The following is a 21,449-nucleotide window of genomic DNA, read 5'->3' on the forward strand; positions in this document are numbered from 1 at the left end:
TTTCTCAGTCATAGAAGAGCACCTTACAAGAAGAAAACTGCTGTGCCCCTTCAAGAACGAAGTTCAAATCAGGGCCCAATTTTATAGAGCTGCTAAGCACAAAAAATTTGCTTAGCATGAAATTTCTTCCTTGATAAAAACAGGATTACCAACAAAAATTCCATTTGTTGCATATTTCTTGTTACTGGTATTCAGCTATTGTTTGCTTATCCTGAAAATCGCGTGGAAATTTGGTTGGTAATCCTGTTTTTATCAAGGAAGAAATTTCATGCTACGCACATTTTTGTGCTTAGCATCTCTATGAAAGTAAAGCAGTAGTTCCATTTGTGCATATCAACTAACAGACGACTTATTCACTTGTGCAGACATTTGCCAGGCAGTTTCAGTGTACATACTGTCATGCATGTCAATTTTTTCCTTTGCTGCTAAAAAAAGGTAATTTTGTATGGAAAATCAATAGTTTTTTTTGTTTTTCTCATTATAAATCTTGCTGTATGTGTAAATATAAATGTTTATACATGTATATGAACAATTTTGTTGCTTAGTTGTCTGAATTTTTTGGAAGTCAAACCTGTAGTAATATTACTTCACAAATTAATGATCTTAAACCTTACTTGGTACGAAGCACTGCAGCTATTTGTAATACATGTACATTGCATGTTGAGAAACAATTGCCTGTAAATGAATGTAGTTTAAGAGTAAAACAATTTCAAACTGAGAAGAATTTCTACTTTGCTCAGATTGTATATCCCAGTTACAGAGTATTCTTCCTGCCTGGACACCACTACAAGATTTTCAGCATCGAAAAAATGCTACCACATTTTGTGAATACAAATGTTCACGGATTAGTGTCATTGTATTTATCTGGGATTATTCTTCTCCAAAAACCTAAGGTATACTTTGCCATTAAAGACACTGGGCATTTTTGGTAACAATGTTGTCAAAGACTAGTCTTATCACTATTGTATCTCAACGTATGGATAAAATAACATTAGCCTGTGAAAATTCGAGCTCAATTGGTTGTCATACACCATGTAGTTGCAAGATAATAATGAAAGAAAAAACACCCTTGTCACACGAAGTTGTGTGCTTTCAGATGCTTGATTTCAAGACCTCAAAATCAAATTTTGAGGGCTTGAAATCAAACTCGTGGAAGTTTACTTCTTTCTCGAAAACTACCTTACTTCAGAGGGAGCCGTTTCTCACAATGCTTTTTATACTATCAACCTCTCCCCATTACTCGTCACCAAGTAACGTTTTATTGCTAGAAATTATTTTGAGTAATTACCAATAGTGACCACTGCCTTCAAGCTTTGTTACATTGCCATGTTTAGCCTGAGCCTATAACCAATTTCGGGACAGTATCGTGTCCAGAGTGTTACTATTAATGCTGGATTTCTTTCACCTATTAAAACCCGTACCCGGATGTTGGAGGAAGCACATTGTCTCTGTAGTTCTCGGCACCTCTCCAGTTCCCTCGTGGAGTGTAGTTGCAGCAGATGTACACATGGCCCCATTTGCCCTTTTTGGAGGTTGCCACGCCAACACCGAGTTCCTTGGAATCTTTCCAGACGAGAGCTGTAAAGTGACCTGTTCGGAGGGAAAAAAAATTAACTTGTAATTATGGTTTTATATATATATTTTTTTGCTTTTCGTATTTGAATGAACCACTCCGCCATTGAAACGAGTTCTTTTACTTTTTAGATCTCGCTTATCAGTCAAACTGTCAAGGAATTGTTGTAAATTAACTGTTGGGATTGTCGCAAGTGCGTCTTGGTGACGCTAGGGGGCGCTGTTTGTGCATTCTCAAGTTCATCTTCATCCACACTGTCCTCGCCCTCAAAAGTCTCACTCTCTACATGTACATAAATGGGTTCAAGCGAACCAATGTTCGGCAGAAGATCGAGGTGGCACATTTTCTCTGTATAGTTCTGAGCACCCACGTAGTTACCGGGCGGGGTGCAGTTGCAGCAGATGTACAGGTGACCCCATTTTCCCTTTTGGAGGTTGCCATGCCAACACCAAGCTGTTTTGAATGTTTCCAGATGAAAGCAGTAAAAAGAGCTAAGATGCAAATCAATTAAGAATATAAGATGGATACTGGAAATGAATCTTGAGAAAAACCAAGCACCAACAATTCTTACCTATGACTTTTCCAGAGGCTGGTTTTTCTCCAGGTTTGTTGAAATCATAATCTTCTATTTCGTCATAAAATGACTTGACCGCTTCTCCACCTAAGGGAAGAAGAATACAAACACATTTATCTTTGAAGAAGAGCTGCCAACATTTCCATCTCGCGATCTGGAAGAGTTTGTGCAGCAGTGAGGGAGATATTTAGGAGAGACAATCAACATGCTCAGGAACAGGTTTTTCTCATCGGGGAGATTTTCACATGTGTTCATTAGTAGAACATGGAAAGATTGTTTTATTGGTCATCGAATTTGCAAGAAGATAATCATGTACGAAAGACACCCTTGATGCATTATTTGGGGGGTGTCAGGACACTTCGTACCTTTGCCACTTCGTACCCTGGACACTTCGTACCTTTTGAAGGTACGAAGTGTCTTTGGACACTTCGTACCTTGGACACTTCGTACCTTCCCGTGAGACACTTCGTACCTTCTCACGAGACACTTCGTACCTTCAGACGGGTCACATTGCTAGTGTCGCCAATAGACTTATTGCACCGTTGAGGTGTTTTATTTGTTTACATGTTGACCGATAGTGATGAGTAGGCTATGAAGTAAAAATGAATCAAACCCAAATGGTGTTTTATTTAATTATTTATCCACTGATTATGTTGCGCTTCGTGATGAGTATGAAATAAAAAAGAATCCAAATAATGTTTTATTTATTTACATGTTCAATGATAGTGATGAGTAGGCTATGATATAAAAATGAATCAAACCCAAATGGTGTTTTATTTAATTACTTGTCAACTGATTATGATGCGCTTCGTGATCGATAAATAAATCATTATAAAAATCATAGTAATAAAAATCACAGTAAAACACGTTTTAAAAATAAATACTTTTAACTTAAAAACTGGTATTCCATCTTTTCCTATATATCCGGAAACATCGGATGACGTAATGTACACCGGGCCTCAAAAACTTCCAGCGGAGCGGCGCCCTCTATGGCTGACTGGAACGAATGGCTGATCCGCACGAATGTTACAATTTCACATTTTAGACATTAATAACAATTCATGAGGTATTCAGTTATATACTTTTATAATTTTACTGAAGGTACGAAGTGACTCGGCTGACGGTACGAAGTGACTTATCTGTTGGTCACTTCGTACCCCCGCCCACGGTACGAAGTGACCAATTTGGTACGGTACGAAGTGTCCCGAAGGTACGAAGTGTCCAGGGTACGAAGTGGCAAAGGTACGAAGTGTCCGACATCCATTTGGGGTACGAAGTGACTTGGGTACGAAGTGACCGACATTCGTAGTTTGCAGTCGGCTTTATAAAATTTGCCCCATGCCTACCTGTTACAGCGTTGATGTCAAAAGCCGTTGACCATGAGTGGTGGATGTTCTCCCCACAATCCGGTCTGCTACTTTTGGGACTGTGTTCCAACTTGCCGATCCTGGCCATAGTCTCCGCCCAGCTCTGCGCGATGTTGTTAATCGTGCCGCTGAGGACGAGTGGTTGCACCCCGTGTCTCGCCCTGTACACGTTGTGCATCTCCAACACCTCCCATCGGATGCGTTCCAAGTTCCTTCCAAGTTCAAAACGTCCGGTGGGTCCGTTCATGGAGCTATAAAAGGGACCGTTGAAGGTGTGCTGATGAGGTCCGTAGGTGGTGTCATCTGACCAATACGTTACTGTGGAGCCGCCGCATCCCATCTCGCGTAGGGTTAAAATAGGTTCTCAGTCAACAAGAGCAACCTCAATGGCAACCTCTGACGATGACTCGAGGAAGTTGTAATAGTGGAAACGTTGAGACAAATTAAGAACTCCCTCCGTGGTCCGGTAGTGCAGTATATGTCAATAAAGATCCTTTACAAAATTAAAGAAGTACGTGTATGTCCCAGCCGCGATGTTTACTAACCGCCCACGTGGTAGTTAAAAAAAGCAGGACAGTTCTTTTCACGACTGAGAAGTCCCGAGTCCCGAAGAATCCGAAACATCTACTCCGCGGTAGTAGAATCATAGAGTAAGGTACAATACATGGCAGGACAGTTCTCTAGGCTGTCATTACTCTATGAGAGGACAAACTCGACCTGGCAAAACACATGGTGTCACCGTAAACTTACTAGTGTCGTATGGTGTTTAGGTTCGCAGATCATTGGACGACCCCAACAATGTCAACAATCCTTCGTAACAAAATTGAAAACCATTCCAATCTAAACGCAACACACCTGCAGTTGTGACGTAACTAATTTTAACTTGATGGTCACATGTAATATAGAAGTACATGTACATGTACATGTATATTGCACGCATAGTATAACGAGTCCATCCATTAAGAACATAGCCAGTCATTCACCCTGTCCTTGATTGTACATGTGCAGTCGACCTGGCACTCTGTGAGTAAACAATAATCCTTTGTGTCACGTATCTAACAGCAACACTCATTCATAAAATCGGACGGTGTCATACATTATTCATAAGGTCGTACATTATGCATTATGTTTTTGATGATAATCAAATTGTAATACATGAACGATTTCGTGGGGGGGGGGGGGTTACACAACCAAAATAAACTGATGTGCCGAGGTTCTAGACATGCAGCAGTTCTAACAGTACTAATGTGTACATGACAACTTACGGACTGTTCACCAATGCTTGTAAACAAGAGTTAAAATTTCACTCTCTTGTCCGAGCGGTGTCAGCTTCACTCTTTTGAGAGTGAAAGTCAATATTCTTTTTGAGTGAAACTAGAACGAACTTCACTCTAAATCGAGTTGATAGTACGTCTTTTCACTCTTAAAAGAGGTGTCCGCCATAATGGGAGATTCAAGCAGGGTACAGTTTGATGAGGAGACTATGGGCAAATTCCTTAATGTCTACTAGAGGGAAAGACTGTTTTATGTCTGCCTCGTGAGAAAAATGGTCAGGTTGTGACACCACCAAGCCACAAACAGCAGCAACACTCTGTGGGCAGACGGGCTGTGGTGGGAGCGGTGGGGGCCTACCAATGATTCAGGCAGGGTACAATTTGATGAAGAGACCATGCTGGTAAATGCAGGTCTACTAGAGGGAAAGACTGTTTATATGTCTGCCTCATGAGAAAATGGTCGGCGGTTGTGACACCACCAAAGTCAAAAAGCAGCAGCACTGGGCAGACGGGATGTGGTGGGAGCCGTACCAGTGATTCAAGAGGGGTATCGTTCGAGGAGGAGACTTTATGGGTACATGCCTTTATGTCGTTAGAGAGAGAGAGACGCTTTGTTAAAATTTTCATTGCCGGGTAGCACACCGCGTTTCCCTTTCACACACACCGCGGCCAATTCACTGACAGCGCGCACACCGACTCACCTGACTTCACCGCCCCGGAATGAAGTGGGGAGTCGGTGTGCGCGCGCTGAAAGGGAAACGAGAAACGTCTTGCACCAAGACTAGGTAGCACACTATCGTAATATATTTTGGGACAGTATCATCACTGTGTTTTTCATGTCCAGGGTGATTCTGGATTTGTTTCACGATTTTAAGACCCGGATGTTGGAGGAAGCACATTCTCTACGTAGTTCTCGGCACCTCTCCAGTTCCCTGGTGGGCTGTAGTTGCAGCAGATGTACACGTAACCCCATTTGCCCTTTTTGGAGGTAGCCATGCCAACACCGAGTTCCTTGGAATCTTTCCAGACGAGAGCTGTAAAGTGACCTGTTCGGAAGAAAAAAAAACATAATTTGTTGCTTTGCATAAACATTGTACATGAACATGGAGATATAAATTATTTATGAAACCAACCCGCTTAGGCCAATGAAAACTCATGTTTTTTTTAAAGACTTCTCACTTTACATTCAAACCGTTAAAAATACTGTGAACTATTAACATCAAGGACATGTTGTATTTGCTCAGACATCTCTTTATTTTATGTCACAACGTGGTGAAGAGTCAATCCTCTAAATTTTGACACCAGAAATTATGGATTCATGTTTTGTAGAGGAAAGACATGACACCCCACTACATTTCCCCTCCCTGTAATCCCTGTTAATTTTGCACATTAATTACCTATAACTTTTCCAGATTTGGGTTTTTCTCCCGGCTTCTTGAAATTGTAGTCCTTGATTTCGTCGTAGAAGGAGGTTGTTGCTTGACCACCTAAATTAAATAGAGAGAAAAATGGAGAATAAATAATAAAATGTCTGCGCTAGTAGCTGTATAAACGTAGACTGCCTAGCACAAACCAAAGTTCACTGCTAACCCGTGATATAGGCCTGCGCCTACTCATGACGTAAGCACATAATTCCCATCTTTCATAAACGCTGATTATTTGCTTTATATGGTAAACAGAGCCATGAAATCGGGCACTGTGTCGACATAGCGGTTGGTTTTAGTCTGCAGACTACAATGGCGCAGCGTGATTTTTAAAACTCTTTCAAACGGCGGTATTATTTGCCGGCATGCTTATATATTTTATTTGTTACAAGTTCATTTTGAAAGCCAGTCTTATTCCAATAGTGGCTCAGAATGGTCACAAGTTATAATGGAGTTTGAAATTTATAATTGTCATATTGTGTAGTCCGATCCCCGTCCGACATCGAACTGCGCGTTTCATGTGGGGAGGGGGCCGGGGTATCACTAATCCAGTTGAGAATAATAATTATTTGCATTACCGTTTATGTTGGCAAGATCAAAGTTTGTTGACCCTGCGAAGTAGATATTCTCCCCACAGTTTGGTCTCTGTCCGTCGGAACTGTGTTCGAACTTGCCAGTCTTCGCCATCGTCTCTGCCCACCTCTGCGCGTATTTATTTATCTTCTTACTGGGCGTAAGGGGCGGGACACCATGCTTAGCTCTGTACACATTATGCATCTCCAGAACCTCAAGTCGGATGCGTTCCAAGTGCGTCATATTACCGCCAGAGGGCGCTGTTGTTGCTTTCTCGAGTTCATCTTTATCATCAATACTGTCCTCGTCCTCAAAATTCTCATTCTCTACATCTATGGGTTCGAGCGAGCCAATGTTCGGCAGAAGAGGCGGCACATTCTCTATGTAGTTCTCGGCACCTCTCCAGTTCCCTGGTGGAGTGTAGTTGCAGCAGATGTACACGTGACCCCGTTTGCCCTTTCTAGAGGTTGCCATGCCAACACCAAGCTCTTTTGAATTCTTCCATATAAGCGCAGTGAAATGACCTGAAATGCAAATAAGTTAAGATTTTAAGATGATGCTTTTTTGACCTTGGTCATTACAGTTGAAATACTGTCTCACGGAAATGTATCTTAAACTTAAGGAACGTTACATTATTTTGTATTTCGTTTGTAAACAAAGCAGTTGCTGGCAGTGTAAGCACCTTATTTAATCAACCATACATGATACATAAACTGACAAACCTGTAGAAGTTATCGACCATCTGGGTCAAGAGAAAAATAGTGATACACCTTTTGCATGACATCGATTTAGCAAATAATAGTAAAACGCTCACTGAGCGATCATGAACTCCAAACGGGGAATTATTTGTATTGATTTCAAACATGTTTCTTTAAGGGATTTGTTTACTGTCATCATCATTGGACCGTGTAAATTTTACTTAAATCTGTGATCCTCGACGACGTTTTTTCTTACCAATTCTGTAAATGTTCCTTTAAGGAAAACAATTACACGTGTACTGGAAACTCTTACCTATCATCTTTCCGGAGGCTGGTTTTTCTCCGGGTTTGTTGAAATCATAATCGTCTATTTCGTCATAAAATGCCTTTGTTGCTTTTCCACCTAAGGAAGCAGAACATAACCCATTTATCTCGTGATTTGAAGCAGAGCTACCAAAATGTTGCATCTTGCTATTGGGAAGTATGTGCAACAATCAGATGGGGATATTTAGACTGATATGCTTAAGTTAAGTTTCAGGGAACTTTCTGCGGGGATAAATGGGCTCTAGCTGTTGCCAACCAAGTAAACCAAGTGCCATGCGAGCGACGGGGTCTCTCTTAAAACATATAATTATATGACGTTTGCACCTTATTTTTCTCTGTGTTTACTGGGCAGGAATTTGTGTCAAATGTTCATAGGTTTGAACACTGGTAACATCAGGGGTGAGACTCATTACTAATGAAAAAAAGTCTGAAATTTGAATACAAATTCAAAGGTATGTTGAAATGATGCCATTTCTACTATTTGGTAACCCCTGGGGGTTATAGATTCCAATGAGCTTTTGGAAACAGTGTCCAAAACACTAGAGAAGTAGACTAATGAGCAGGATTTCTTTATTTGTGGAAACAAATATTGCCTGATTTCTTCACCAGGCCGGCATAAAAAGTATAAATTCAGCCAAAAGTCTGAAAATTCCCATCCCTGTCACATGACCAGTTTAGAACCTACTCCATGGTTTAGCTGAAAATAGTCGCAGCAGTGTTTACGTTTTGTGTGACCAATCAAAGGCTAACGTGAAAGCAAACATGTGAAAACTTTGCTTTTTAGTTCTTTTTGAGTCACCTTCAGGGGAAAATATTTGAAAACAATGCATGTAAAATAACTTTGTTTTGGCCGTAACAACATAGATCCCTGCTCTAGAATTGCAAAGGTCTTGGTTTCGAATCCCACCCTGTATTTTGTTCACAGAGCTCGGGTAAGTATTAGTATACAGTGCTTTACACACTGGGTAAAATCAAAATTCGACAGATTAATATGAAAGTGTGCCCAGGCCTACCTGTTACAGCGTTGATGTCAAAAGCCGTTGACGCCGAGTAGTAGATATTCTCCCCACACCCCGGCCGGCTGCTGCTCGGACTGTGTTCAAACTTGCCGGTCTTGGCCATCGTCTCCGCCCAGCTCTGCGCGAGGTTGTTAATCTTGCCGCTGAGGACGAGTGGAGGCACGCCGTGTCTCGCCCTGTACACGTTGTGTACCTCCAACGCCTCGCGTCGGATACGTTCCAAGTTCGTTTCCTTCGGAGGACGGGAATCTTTCTTCTTCTTGCTGGGTTCTTTCTTACTTTCCAGCGGCCCATTGGAGTCTGAATTGGGAATGGGTTCGGGAGTGCGGTTTCTCTCATTGTTAGTACTGAGTACAGGAGGTACTGATTCTGTTACCTCATGTGTTTGACTGTTCCTAGGCTGTTGTTTTGGAGAATACATAGAGAACAATGGACGTGTTTCATTGTTATTACTGTCATCGGGTGGTTTCTGATGTGTGTTACCTTCTTCTGTGCCACTCTGCTGAGATGATTTGATAAGAGGAATCTTTCCATTATGAGGATCGCCTTCAGCCTCATCCGATGACGTAGTTCTGACCTCACCATCTATCTTAGGTTTGTCTGTGTCTTTCTTCGGTGGTTCCCCAAACTCTGCATCATTATTCTGCTGCGTGTGAGGACCATTCCTATTTTGAGGGTCGTTTTCAGAGCACACTGTTTTAAAGGCATCCCCCTGCCTCCCGCGTTCAGTTTGTCCGTTGGAGGTGTGCTGAGGTCCGGTGGTACCATTTGACCCATCGCGTACTGTGGAGCCGCCGCATCCCATCTTGCGTAGAGGTATAAACGGACAGGCACGACAGGATCTTGGTCAACAGGAGCAACCTCAAAGGCAACCTCTGACGATGACTAGGGCAATTAGCTAGTCGAAACGTGGAGACCAATAGAACTCACTCCGTGGTAGAGTGCAGTTAATGACGGTCCTCTTTAAGCAAATTAAAGTAGTGGTCCCAGCCTAGTTTCCATCTTCCGCCAAGGTAGCAGTCAAAAGCAGGACAGATCTTCTCAGAACTGAGAAGTCTCCCGAACAATCAGGACAATCTAGTAGAATATTTAGCAAGACAGTTCCCTAAAGAACAAATTCTACCTGGCAAGTAGACACACAATCATGGTGTCACCGTTGAACCAAATAACCTCTGGTGTTGTATGTGTTTAATTCCATATCCAGTGTTTATGTGTACAACCATACAACACATCAGTGTCATGCCAATAGTCCTTCGTAACAAAAATGAGAAGCATTCCAATCTAAACACAGCACACCTGCAGTTGTGACATAACTAATTATAACTTGCTGATCATGTGTACATTTGCACGCATCATAACGAGTCCAGAGATATACATCAGATACATGAGAACATTATAGCCAGTTGTTCATGCATGTTACGATACAGGTCAAAGATCGACCTGACACTGTGTGGTAAACAATAATCCTTTGTGTGCTGTATCCAACAGCGACACTCATTCATAAATTCGGACCGTGTCATGCATTATTCATAGGTCATGCATTATGCAGGATGCTTTTGATGATGTAATGTATGAAGGAGCCGATTGGGTGGGACTTTCCCAACGAAGCGCAAGTTGTAGAAATGAAATCACTGGGACCGTACAAATTATATTAACCATTGTTACAAGAGGACACCGAAACAAAGAAACACAAGTCAGAAATAAAGAAATGAGAATTAAGTCTTTATTATTTACCTTTTGAGAAAGACTGCTAAGGTTGAAACGTCAGGCCATTAACTTACTCTTTTTGTTTTTACTTAATATAAGCAGAAACTCTTTTAACACTAGAAAGCAGTGGTTGTATGGCTTCTGACTGCCCCCCCCCCCCCCGAACAAAGATATTGACAAACCGTCAACATTATGGCTAGACAGCTCAGTTTGTAATTCTTTGTCCAACCACCAAAATCATTAAAAGAAATTACCTAGTCAGTTTCCATTGTGGATATCTTAATAGAAAGGGATAAACAATATTCGAAACCTATATCCTCTCCTGACAATCCCCCCCCCAAAAAAAAAAAAAAAAAAAAAAATGTAACGTTGTTCTCCACATTGAACTGCTACTCATCAATTCTTTTTGCCAATATATTTCTGCGTGGTATAGTCAGTATTCTGGACAATCATGCGTTTAGACCCTGCCATTTGTACCATGCGTGCATGGTATCATTCATTAATTATAAGAGCACAGCTATCTTCTTTCAACCATTGTACTAGAGTTATAATGGGAGCGTCACCCCCTTCCGTCCTCGCCCAGACCCCCTTCCCAATTTGTCCATTCCCCACCTACCCCATATCATGTTTCCATACGAACCCAATTCAAACTCCGGAAACTTTATGGAACAAAAGTTAGGGCACTAGGGCCGGCACTTTTGACACCACAACAACCGACGCAAATGTCCGCCAAAACACATCAAAACATCATGAATAAGTTAACGGTTAAACTCGATCGTGAGTCGAGACTGCATTCATCGCGCCAGCAGCCGAAAATAATAATGTGACCCAACAAAGTGAAGCAGGCCTGATATACCATAGGCAACACAGGCGATTGCCTTCATGCCCCCTGGTCATTGCCTTGGTGCCCTTGAAACGCTCCAGTATAGACATTGACAACTTCATTATAGGGATAGTGCTCTTTATACCAAGGAGAAAATGCCTTGGTGCCCTTGCCCTTTAAAAACAAAACATGTATACAGGCCTGGTGAATTGAAGCGTACTTTCCTGATGAAAACACAACTATTGTCCATGAGGTTTTTTTCCCCAAAAGGTTTTGCGAAAAAGCCCCGGTCCATCATCATTATCAAGGGAAGGATTTGCTCTGATCTTTATAAAACCCCAAAATTCTCATTTGTGTTTTCGTTCTGTATAACCATAGAGCAAGGATGGTGTGTTCCTGTCACCATGGTATAACCTTGTAGCATTTGGGGCCTCCACTAAATCTGTTTTCCAATTAATGTTCTTTGTTGTTGTTTATGACACCATCTTCAACCTTCATAGTCTTGTCTTGGATTTAATCGATCGAAAAGGGGCTTTTGTGTCCCAGTAGCCGTTGGTTACCCCTTTATTCATGTCGTGGGTGTTTAGTTCGTCAGTTGCCCTGTAGGGGTGACTGCCTGAGTGTGTTTACTTGTGAGTCACAAATCTCACGTTGGTCAACAAGATCGGTCTGAATTCGTTGTCACTGTCACTGCCAGTATAACTTTGCAGAATTTCAGATTTGTTGATTCATCATCGGTTGGATTTGCTTAATGTCAGCAACCACCAGCTAAACATCGATTTCACGTCAGTTCTTTTTGCCAATACACTTCAGGAAACTTATTTTGGTTTGTGTTTAATATCTGCTAAGCAAATCAAATCAGAACTTCTTGCGGCTAATGCAATCTTAAAGCGATTCTCTAAAAGGGACCATCTGAAAGTGAAACCAAGAAGAAACCGAATTTCGTGATGGGTTGCGGAAAATCCAAGACAACACCACAGACGGAAGATGCACCCCTTCTCAAGGGCCGTAGCCCCGAGCCAAGAAAAACTGACGACGGGGACTCATCACCGAAGAAGAAGACCACATCGGGGTACTCGAAGCTGCCTCAGACCGACGAGAGCGCCGAAGAGACGGGAGGAGGGGATGCCTCAACAGAAGCCAAACTCGAAGAAGTTGTTGAGGAAGCTGAAGAATAAAACTGAAATGCCTCAAGTGGACGTTAAGACTATGCTAGCCGAGGTATCACTGAGGTGTACCTCTGAACCATCTTATGGATTGATGGAAGATCCTCATAAACATAGCGACCGAGACTCCAGTGGGATGTTGGAAATAATATCAGACATTTTTAGACGAGAGGTGTGTCAGAGGCACCCGAATAGTTTCCTGCAAAGAACCAAACGTTTATTGAATGAAAGCAAATACAATTGTCTCTTCGTGCTTCAACATCTTCCAGTCTCCAATGAACGCTGCCTTTACGACTCTGATGAACGTTGGCCAACGAAATAATCGTATTGGATATGGGATGGAATTGCCATGGTACGTATTCGTACTTATTACATGTATTTAAGAAGTGCCTATAATATAACAATTGACTTTGTGCATAAATTTGTGCCATTGAAAAACTGAATTTTTTGTACTAAATATTTGTTAATTCCCTGGTTTAAGATGCTAAATAATTGTTACGATTGTCCCTTCCAGATCACACAAATCAGAATTTTAGAACAACTTAAAGTCTTGCGGTTTTATTCGAAAACTAGAAAAATAAATGTGCTGGAAAGTTAACGAATTTCTGAGAGTAGCGAGCGGACACACGCTCTTACACAGCAATGTTTGGAAAGGTTTTCGGTAACATCATGTAACCATTAGATTATACCTCTATGATGGAACTGAGTTAGAGTGGTCCTGAAAAGAACCGTTGGTTTCAAAGTCAACGGTTCTTTCCAGAACAGTTCAACCACCTGAAAGAACCGTTGGTTTCAACCACCCCAAGTCATTCAGAGATAGTCATTACATGGGGTTACCGCAAACCTTTCCATATCGTATTTCCGCAATGCAAAGTTTCAAATCCTAATAAAGCAATGTTCTGTTTTCGTTTCGTATAAAAAGGGCATAATTTTATCTATTTAATTGATTATTTTGTTTAAATCCAGCGCAACTGTTTGCGCTTTTTAAATTCCTCTTTATAATTGTTTTAAGTTTACACAACGGTGTAATTATTTAAGTTGTACATGTACACTAACAGTTTTGGGCCTTTTCCGTCGGTAGTTTGAATAAAATCTTGTGTTCTCTTCTCAGAGGGAGCCAACTGGCGCTGAAGTGTCCAAGATGGGAGCTTGAATCCTTCTCCTGTGACGACATCACTATAGTCTGTGTATTTGTTAGCGCTCATCAGCACGGCCAGATTTCATAGAGCTCCTAAGCACGCAAATGTGCTTAACATGGAATTTATTCCTCGTTAAAAACATGATGACCAACCAAATTTATTGCATGTTGCATGTTACTGGTATTCAGCTGTTGTGTGCTTATCCTGAAATCGGGCCCTGGTGTTAAGTGACACAGGAGACGTAGTTTCTAAGATGGCGGTCATGTTGTGACTGTCAACAGAGGGCGGCATAAAGTGATAAGCATAAATTATTGGACACAGTCTGGAACTCTGAAATAACATCGTCGCTGAATTTGTTGATTGATGACCGAAAACTGTGGCCCTTTTAAACGATGGGTTTGACTTTGGATTCGGCTCAAGCAAGCTTGGCCCCGCGGTTGTTTTGACAATATTGCGCGTGCTTTGCGTAGTTGCGCACAGGGTTTCAGACGAGAGAACGGAGCCTCAAGCCGAAGCCCTGGTTTCGAAAAGGGCCTATATTCCATCATCCAAATGCAAAGGTCTTCTTGACACTATAAGGACGTTTTCCAATTGGCTCCAGCTTCGGGGCCGTCCTCCATTTTGGACCAGTGAACGTTTTTGGAGCTTAAAGGCAGTGGACACTATTGGTAATTACTCAAAATAATTATTGGCATAAAACCTTTCTTGGTGACGAGTAATTGGGAGAGGTTGATGGTATAAAACATTGTGAGAAACGGCTCCCTCTGAAGTGCCATAGTTTTCGAGAAAGAAGTAATTTCCCACGAATTTGATTTCGAGACCTCAAGTTTAGAACTTGAGGTCTCGAAATCAACCATCTAAACGCACACAACTTCGTGTTGCAAGGGTTATTTTTCTTTCATTATTATCTCGCAAGTTCGATGACCGATTGAGCTCAAATTTTCACAGGTTTGTTATTTTATGCATATGTTGAGATACACCAGCTGTCAAGGCTAGTCTTTGACAATAACCAATAGTGTCCACTGCCTTTAAAGGCAAATTTGTGCTTCAGCATCAAACGGAACTTATGATGCACCCCACTTAAATGTGCAAAAAACATAGTGCGAGCTCGTTATAATTTTATTCAAAATTTTCTTAGACAGTTGAGAGCCCACCATTTCCTCTGTTTTTTGCAATTACATGTACAAAAAAAATTGAGAAAGTTTCAGGTACATGAACCTCCATCCAGTATGTCGCTCGATCCATCCATGAAGGTAGAATTCCATAATGTTTAAGTTCTCCTTTTTCATACTAATTTTTTTAAATTAGCGTTGGTTTCTTTTTATTGTCCTCTCTTACTTTTAATTTGCTCAAGATTTCTTTGCTTTCTCTGTTAATGGGAGACTTTTGGGACGCTTGGTGGCTGCAGACTTACCAGGTAAAATCCATTGTTCTCAGTAAATTGCGCATGCTCAGAACTACGTAAACAGTTGAAATTTACCTGTTAAGTCTACTACCACCTAGCGTTCCAAAGTCTCCCATTCCAATCTTGATTTTTTTTTTTCAATATGTACAAATGTTTTAATTCGGCCTTTGTGAATATTATGAATAAACCATTTAAAATCAATTCAAGTTTATGATGACATCTCTCAACACACCCCGCCCCGCCATCACTCCCGCCCCAATCATGAAAACAAATTGTTGGATAAACTTCGCTCACAAAATACTCTACTTATTATAAACTAAATCACTTTCTTAAGTTAACTCACCATGAAGCATGGTCTATGTCTTGGTCAAGGTTGAATGTTACCAGCATGTATTGTTAAAGGAACATCCTCGAATTGGATTTTGCTAACAAAACAGTTGCTGGCAGTGAAACGACTTTATGTAATCCACCGCTATTAAATACACAAACTGACAAACCTCTAGTTTGAGATCGATCAGCCGTGGGTTATGATCGAGATAATAGTTAAAACACAATAATTATTAATCATTTTTTGCAAGACATCGACAAAAAAGAAAGAACAAAACGCTCACTTGTGGCGATAAACTCCAAACGGGAAATAAGTTTTATTTAGTTCTCACCAAATATGACATTTCAGACAAAAATATTTCAAGGGATATTTACTACTATCATTAGACCGTGTAAGTTTTATGTAAATCTGAGATCTCAGACAAGTTTTTGTTCTTGCCAGTTCTGTACGTTTCCTTTGATTGTTCAGCATACCCCCATGACGAGAATTAAACATGTTACGGTTACGGTGTAGTTTTATTACAATTTACAATATGCATTTGCTGTAAGCAACAACTTTCAGTTGTAGTTTGGAATGTGGAAAAAAACCTGTCTTGAATAATTAAACAGGCACGTTGCCTAAAATCTTGTTTAATGTTGCTATTTGTCATTATACTTGTTATTCTAATTAAAGGTACTGGATACGTTTGGTAATTGTCAGAGACCAGTATTCTCACTCGGTGTATCCTGACATAATGCATACAATTAATAACAAACCTCTAAAAAATTAGGTTCTATTGGTCATCAAATTTGCAAGAGAATAGTGATTTTTTTTTTTTTTTTATTACTTTGTGTGCTTTCAGATGCGTAACAAAGGCTCCAGTTGAGTTTTTTTTACTATTTGAGTGAGAAATGAACTATCTAAAAAAACTACGTTACTTCAGAGGGAACCGTTTTGCACTATGTTTTTTGTTTGTTTACTATCATCGATCAGCTCTCCATGCATTGCTCGTTACCAAGTAAGTTTTTATGCTCAATTAATTTTGAGTTTCGGTTTCGCAAACAACATAAAACATCAACCTTTTTCCTCAAAACCTGACACAGCTGATGATTGCTTAAAGGCACTGGGCACTATTAGTGGTTAATATTCAAAATAATTGTTAGCAAAAAAACTTACTTGATAACCAGCAATGGAGAGCCGTTGAAAGTTTAATACAACGTAATGAGAAAGACCCCCTCTGAAGTAATGTGTTTTTTTAGAAAGATACTTTTTTTCACTTGTTTAAAGTGACCTTTAACGCGACTCGTTTGATTTAAAGTACTTATACTACAATCATGACATGACAATTTAAAATAATAAAGTTCAAACATCACCAAGCGCATAATACAATAATCTCTACAAATTGATCAGGAAAACTAAAAACAAGACAAAATGAAGCAAAAACAATGTTCATACGAATTAAATGCTAATGATCCTACAAAAAACAAAATCAGTACTCAAGTTAAATGCGATTAAAAGCAGTAATTTGTGTCAAAAGTCAAACTGTTAAATTTTGCAGACAACAAGAACTGTACACACAATTTACGTTATAAAAATTAAAGAACAATATTAACACATAATACAATGCCTACCACAAGATCAAAAAATATGCCAAATATTGTAGCTTACCAAAAGGATATGAAGTGGTTTAACACGATTCTCGCCCCTACAGTTGATGAGCGAGTGCACGTTTAGTATAGCATTGCATCATGTAATGTATAAACCAAATAATGGTATTACATACCATCTAACAAAGCAAGATAGACAAATTTGCCTACCGCACTGGGCTGTAAAAGCTAACAGAAAGTGCGTTTTGTTAATGAGTTAACGCCCAAACAAAGTGATCTGCTTTTCACGTGACCATGTTTCCTCGGTCTTCGACACTGAAGAGGTAGTGTTCAACAGCTTGAAGCCCAGTCGTGTAATCATCTTGTACGTCGTCATGCGATCTGGCTTGTCCCTGCTGCACTTAAATTCGAACACCGAGTCGCCGTGGCTTGCGTCACCGAGGTAATCCGCAAGGGTTGGTATTTGCTTTAGAGTCTCTACGTGCCCTCTGAGGGTAAATTCATAATGACAATCAAGATCTCCACTATCATCAACATCACGCGAGAAAGTAATTTCTTTGAATTCTATCTCCTGTCTGCTGCGTTTCTCTTTGATTAACTTTACTGCATCTATCAGCTCCTTGAATTGGAAGAACTCTGCCTCCGCACTCAGGAGGTCCCACTCCTTGAAGTCATTGGGAAGACAGAGCGAGGAGCGGCGGAGGAAGTTCAAGACGTGACGGAAGATGGGCCCGTCTCCGTCGATGATGTAGTGGCCGTTGTTGTCCTTTTTGTCTATGTGATAACGGCCTATCACCATTCTAGGTGTGTACATGCTAGGCCACATGGAGACTGGTTTAGGGGTCAGTGTTGCAACAGTCGTTGTATAGAGACTGCCTCCGACATTGAGTGTCACTAGATCAGACATTGCAGCAGTTCCAATTTTGTGATGAATACCGACTCTTTCGTGTGGTAGTTTCACATACAAAACTGTTCTCTTCCCTTAGCAGTTCTTGACGTGGATAGATTATTTTCAGCGCTCTTATTAGAGCCAAACGAAAAGAGTTGGTGTACTGTGTGTGGTTTTCTGGATTGAGCGAGTGTTTGCTTGATACGGCGTTTTGTAGAGCACATTCCTGATAATATGGAATAATGTACAATGCAATTAATGACGTCACGGTTATTGTGACATAAGTACACATTATGTTAAACAGAGAAACAATGTTTTCTCACTACATTTATGCAAAGTGGTAAGCAAATAGACGTCATCAGTACAAAGTTCTATTGAATCCCGGTTTTGATCGTTAACCAGTTAAAGGCAGTGGACACTATTGCTAATTACTCAAAATAATTATCATCATAGAAAATAAATGTGCTGGAAAGTTAACGAATTTCTGAGAGCTGTATGTATGTATTGTATGGGCTAAAATGGCGCGGCGAAAATCGATCACTCCTGGGAACGAGTTTGTTGCATAACCCGCACAAACGTATCCGAAAACTACTGGTTATAAACAGCTCCATTTTTCAAATTTCAAATCCACCATGACCTTTACTTTGACCTGTTTATGTGAATGAAAGCAGGTCAAACCTTGCGGCAGTTTGCGGTCACTATGGCAATCTTTTTACAAGCCGCTTGTGGCAACCATTGTTTCTTAGTATTTTTTTAGCCTCGTATTCACTGTTAATAAAGTTAATATTTTGTACTTGTTTTATTTGTCTACTCTAGTAGTATACAAAAATGCTTTTTACACATGCATTTTTTTTTTTGCTTTTACTTGCCTTTATTTGTGGTGCACCGTTTGTTTTATTTATCTTTTATTCATTTTGTCTTGTTTCTGGTTTCCTTAATATTGTGTGTAGCACATAGGTATTTGTGTACTATGCGCTTCGTGATTTTTTTATGATACCGTTTAATTGTCTTGACTTGTTATTGTATCTTTCTTGATAGTTATTGTGCGTGTCACACCGCGTTTACACTATCCTCCTACAAGGATCCAATGAGGATCAGATCCCAAAAGCAGGATCAAGCATTTTTGTGCCGCGTCCTGCTCGCGATCACACTAGCCGTTGATCTCCCTTTGATCGCCCTTTCGAGATCAGATCCTCCTTTGATCCTCCTAGCAGGATCTAGTGTAAACGCGGTGTAAATAAGCATCGCTGACAAAACCAAACAATACCCCAAACCTATAAAGGCACTGCTGTGGTCTCGAATTCAATTCAAAAACTATTGTGGGGGCGTACGTTACTTCAGAGGGAGCCGTTATTACACATTATTACAGTGCGCTTTTTGTTAGCTTTAAAGCACAGCACCGAGGCGTTGGAATTCCCTACCTAATAAAAGTGTGCTTAAATAATGTTCGATGGAAACAAACTCCGTGACCGTTTATTCCTTTTTTTCTCTCCATGACAAACTGACACTAACTTTGGCACGTGACTTTTACTGTAACTTTCTTGATAATTATTTTGCCTGTAAATAAGCATTACGTTGACTAAACCCTGCAATGACCCTTTACCTTTAAAACAAGTTTCGGACTCTGTTTTTTTGTTTCAGATTTCATTGCTTAAAGACATATATGGACACTATTGGTAATTACTCAAAATAATTGTTAGAATAACAATTTACTTGGTAACAATTGGCAATGGAGAGCTGTTGATAGTATAAAACATTGTGAGAAATGGCTCCCTCTGAAGTATTACACGCAGTTTTCGGGGGAAAAAAAAGTAATTTGCCACTAAAATTAATATTTGAATTTAATTTTGAGACCTCAGAGTTAGATCTTGACGTCCCGAAATCAAGCATCTAAAGGCACACAACTTCGTGTAACAAGAGTGTTTTTTCTTCCATTTCGCAACTTCGACGACCAATTGAGCTCAAAATGTTCACAGGTGTGTTATTTTGTGCATTATGTGCATCATCTGGTTGAGATACACCAAGTAGTAAGACCTTGACAATTACCAAAGGTGCCCATCAGTGTCTTTAACTTGAGCGATACACAAATGCATGGTATAAAAGTAGATGATCTACACAAATATGTCTTGAAATTGCGTGGCTTTTACCTCTTCGACTAACACGGTCGGCCATTTATGGAGTCAAATTTTTGACTCCCATAAATGGCCGACCGTGTTTCCTCGCGACGTAAAGGGAAAACCGTGCAATTCCGAGGTAGGGCCTATGTTTGTTTCGATCAGTATGCTCTGATCGTCTTCTTTTTTGAAATCAGTGCATGGTGTACAAATTTGTAGAATAATTAATTGCATTTTTTTTCGGGGGGGGGGGGGCAAAATCTAGACATGAACTATAATCGAAGCTTATTCTGCTATTTTTTGTTAACAATTTACTTCGAGCTTAATCCTTTGTAAACTTATATGAATTTGTTGAATGAATATAAATACAAAACAAAATCACGCTAAGCAATTTTGTTGCTGTGCTAAGCAGCTCTATGAAATTGGGCCCTGGTTGTTTAGTTCACGTGGCCCATTATTACAGAGAAATAATGAAATAATTCGACAACTTCATTAGAAAAAAACCACACAACGTGAGGTAGACGTGCGCGGGGTTTCATGCCATAACAATGTGTATGTATTTGCTCTTGTAGTTTGCCAAATAGGCCTAAAATCAAAACAAAATCAATCCCAAACTCGTTTTAAACAGTGTGCTGCAAGCGACTCTCGGAATAGACGAAACGTCGATGTGTTCTCATCAGGGCCTATTCAATTTAGAAATCAGTGCATGGTGTACAAATTTGTAGAATGATTAATCGAATTTAATTTTTGCAAAAATATATAGACATAGTTATGAATTACAATCGAAGCTTATTAATTTATTTTTTGGTAAATTTACTTCGAGCTCAATCCTTTAATGTAAAACTAATATGAATTTGTAGAATGAATATAAGTTTGTAGAATAATAAACTGCCTTTTGGACAAAATGTACAACACATAATAATATGAATTGTTATCGATGTTTATTAAACTATTATAGTATTTTGAATTCACAATTTTTTTATTTTTTTTTATGTTTACTGCATTTTTACTTTGAACCTAATAATTGTAAAAATAAATATGTAAAAGACGAGAGTCATCAATTATTTGTCTTTGTGTGAATTTCTATTTTACTTTCATCATTCTATTTTTTAACATTATGCTGGTTTTCATTTTTCCATTTCATTTTTTTTTTTTAAACCTTTCTGGTCGCTATCGATCGCAATACAACAACCTTTGTCGTCAAAATGACAGCCGATGACTGTTTTATGATACGAAGTTGTGAAATCGTGACCATTGGGATCACATGCAAAGTCTATGGCAAACTATGCTCAACTTTGCATTGGAAAAACCTTATGAGCGGCCTATGTTAGCAAAACATTCAATCGTGCTAACAGATAGTGTGACAAAACTCAACATTTTCAAAAAAAGTTTTATAAAAAGAAAACCCATTTCATCCTTGGTGTTTTAATTCCCGGGCAACAAAATTCAAAACCATGTTGCGTTGT

At 39.9% G+C, this 21,449-nt stretch overlaps 3 protein-coding genes across 3 annotated transcripts; all 3 read right to left on the reverse strand.

Moving 5' to 3' along the window:
- Positions 1–1,237: 1,237 nt before the first annotated feature.
- On the reverse strand, positions 1,238–4,594 carry LOC117298873 (Golgi-associated plant pathogenesis-related protein 1-like). Its single transcript, XM_033782231.1, has 3 exons — positions 3,494–4,594; positions 2,145–2,234; positions 1,238–1,590 (listed from the first exon to the last, which is right to left on the reverse strand). The coding sequence occupies exons 1-3, from the start codon at positions 3,852–3,854 to the stop codon at positions 1,409–1,411; spliced, it is 633 nt and encodes a 210-aa protein (XP_033638122.1). The 5' UTR covers positions 3,855–4,594; the 3' UTR covers positions 1,238–1,408.
- A 1,064-nt stretch (positions 4,595–5,658) lies between these two features.
- Positions 5,659–9,631, reverse strand: LOC117298727. The gene is made up of 5 exons (XM_033782044.1): positions 8,821–9,631; positions 7,797–7,886; positions 6,791–7,309; positions 6,186–6,275; positions 5,659–5,834 (listed from the first exon to the last, which is right to left on the reverse strand). The coding sequence occupies exons 1-5, from the start codon at positions 9,629–9,631 to the stop codon at positions 5,659–5,661; spliced, it is 1,686 nt and encodes a 561-aa protein (XP_033637935.1).
- A 7,605-nt stretch (positions 9,632–17,236) lies between these two features.
- Positions 17,237–18,043, reverse strand: LOC117298728 (BTB/POZ domain-containing protein KCTD1-like). Its single transcript, XM_033782046.1, has one exon. The coding sequence runs from the start codon at positions 17,885–17,887 to the stop codon at positions 17,237–17,239; it is 651 nt and encodes a 216-aa protein (XP_033637937.1). The 5' UTR covers positions 17,888–18,043.
- Between the last annotated feature and the right edge of the window lie 3,406 nt (positions 18,044–21,449).

The sequence above is a fragment of the Asterias rubens genome, chromosome 13 (assembly GCF_902459465.1).
Source record: "Asterias rubens chromosome 13, eAstRub1.3, whole genome shotgun sequence".
Classification (NCBI taxonomy): domain Eukaryota; kingdom Metazoa; phylum Echinodermata; class Asteroidea; order Forcipulatida; family Asteriidae; genus Asterias; species Asterias rubens.

Bases quoted from the DNA above. Each gene is read 5' to 3' on its own strand.
- LOC117298727 (XM_033782044.1), bottom strand. From the start codon at position 9,631: ATGGGATGCGGCGGCTCCACAGTACGCGATGGGTCAAATGGTACCACC. The intron at 7,887-8,820 runs GTAGGCCTGGGC...CTGCTTCCTTAG, and splicing joins TGACATCAACGCTGTAACAG to GTGGAAAAGCAACAAAGGCA. The intron at 6,276-6,790 runs GTAATGCAAATA...TATTTAATTTAG, and splicing joins TGATCTTGCCAACATAAACG to GTGGTCAAGCAACAACCTCC.
- LOC117298728 (XM_033782046.1), bottom strand. From the start codon at position 17,887: ATGTCTGATCTAGTGACACTCAATGTCGGAGGCAGTCTCTATACAACG.
- LOC117298873 (XM_033782231.1), bottom strand. From the start codon at position 3,854: ATGGGATGCGGCGGCTCCACAGTAACGTATTGGTCAGATGACACCACC. The intron at 2,235-3,493 runs GTAGGCATGGGG...TTCTTCCCTTAG, and splicing joins TGACATCAACGCTGTAACAG to GTGGAGAAGCGGTCAAGTCA. The intron at 1,591-2,144 runs GTAAGAATTGTT...CCCTCCGAACAG, and splicing joins AGCCTCTGGAAAAGTCATAG to GTCACTTTACAGCTCTCGTC.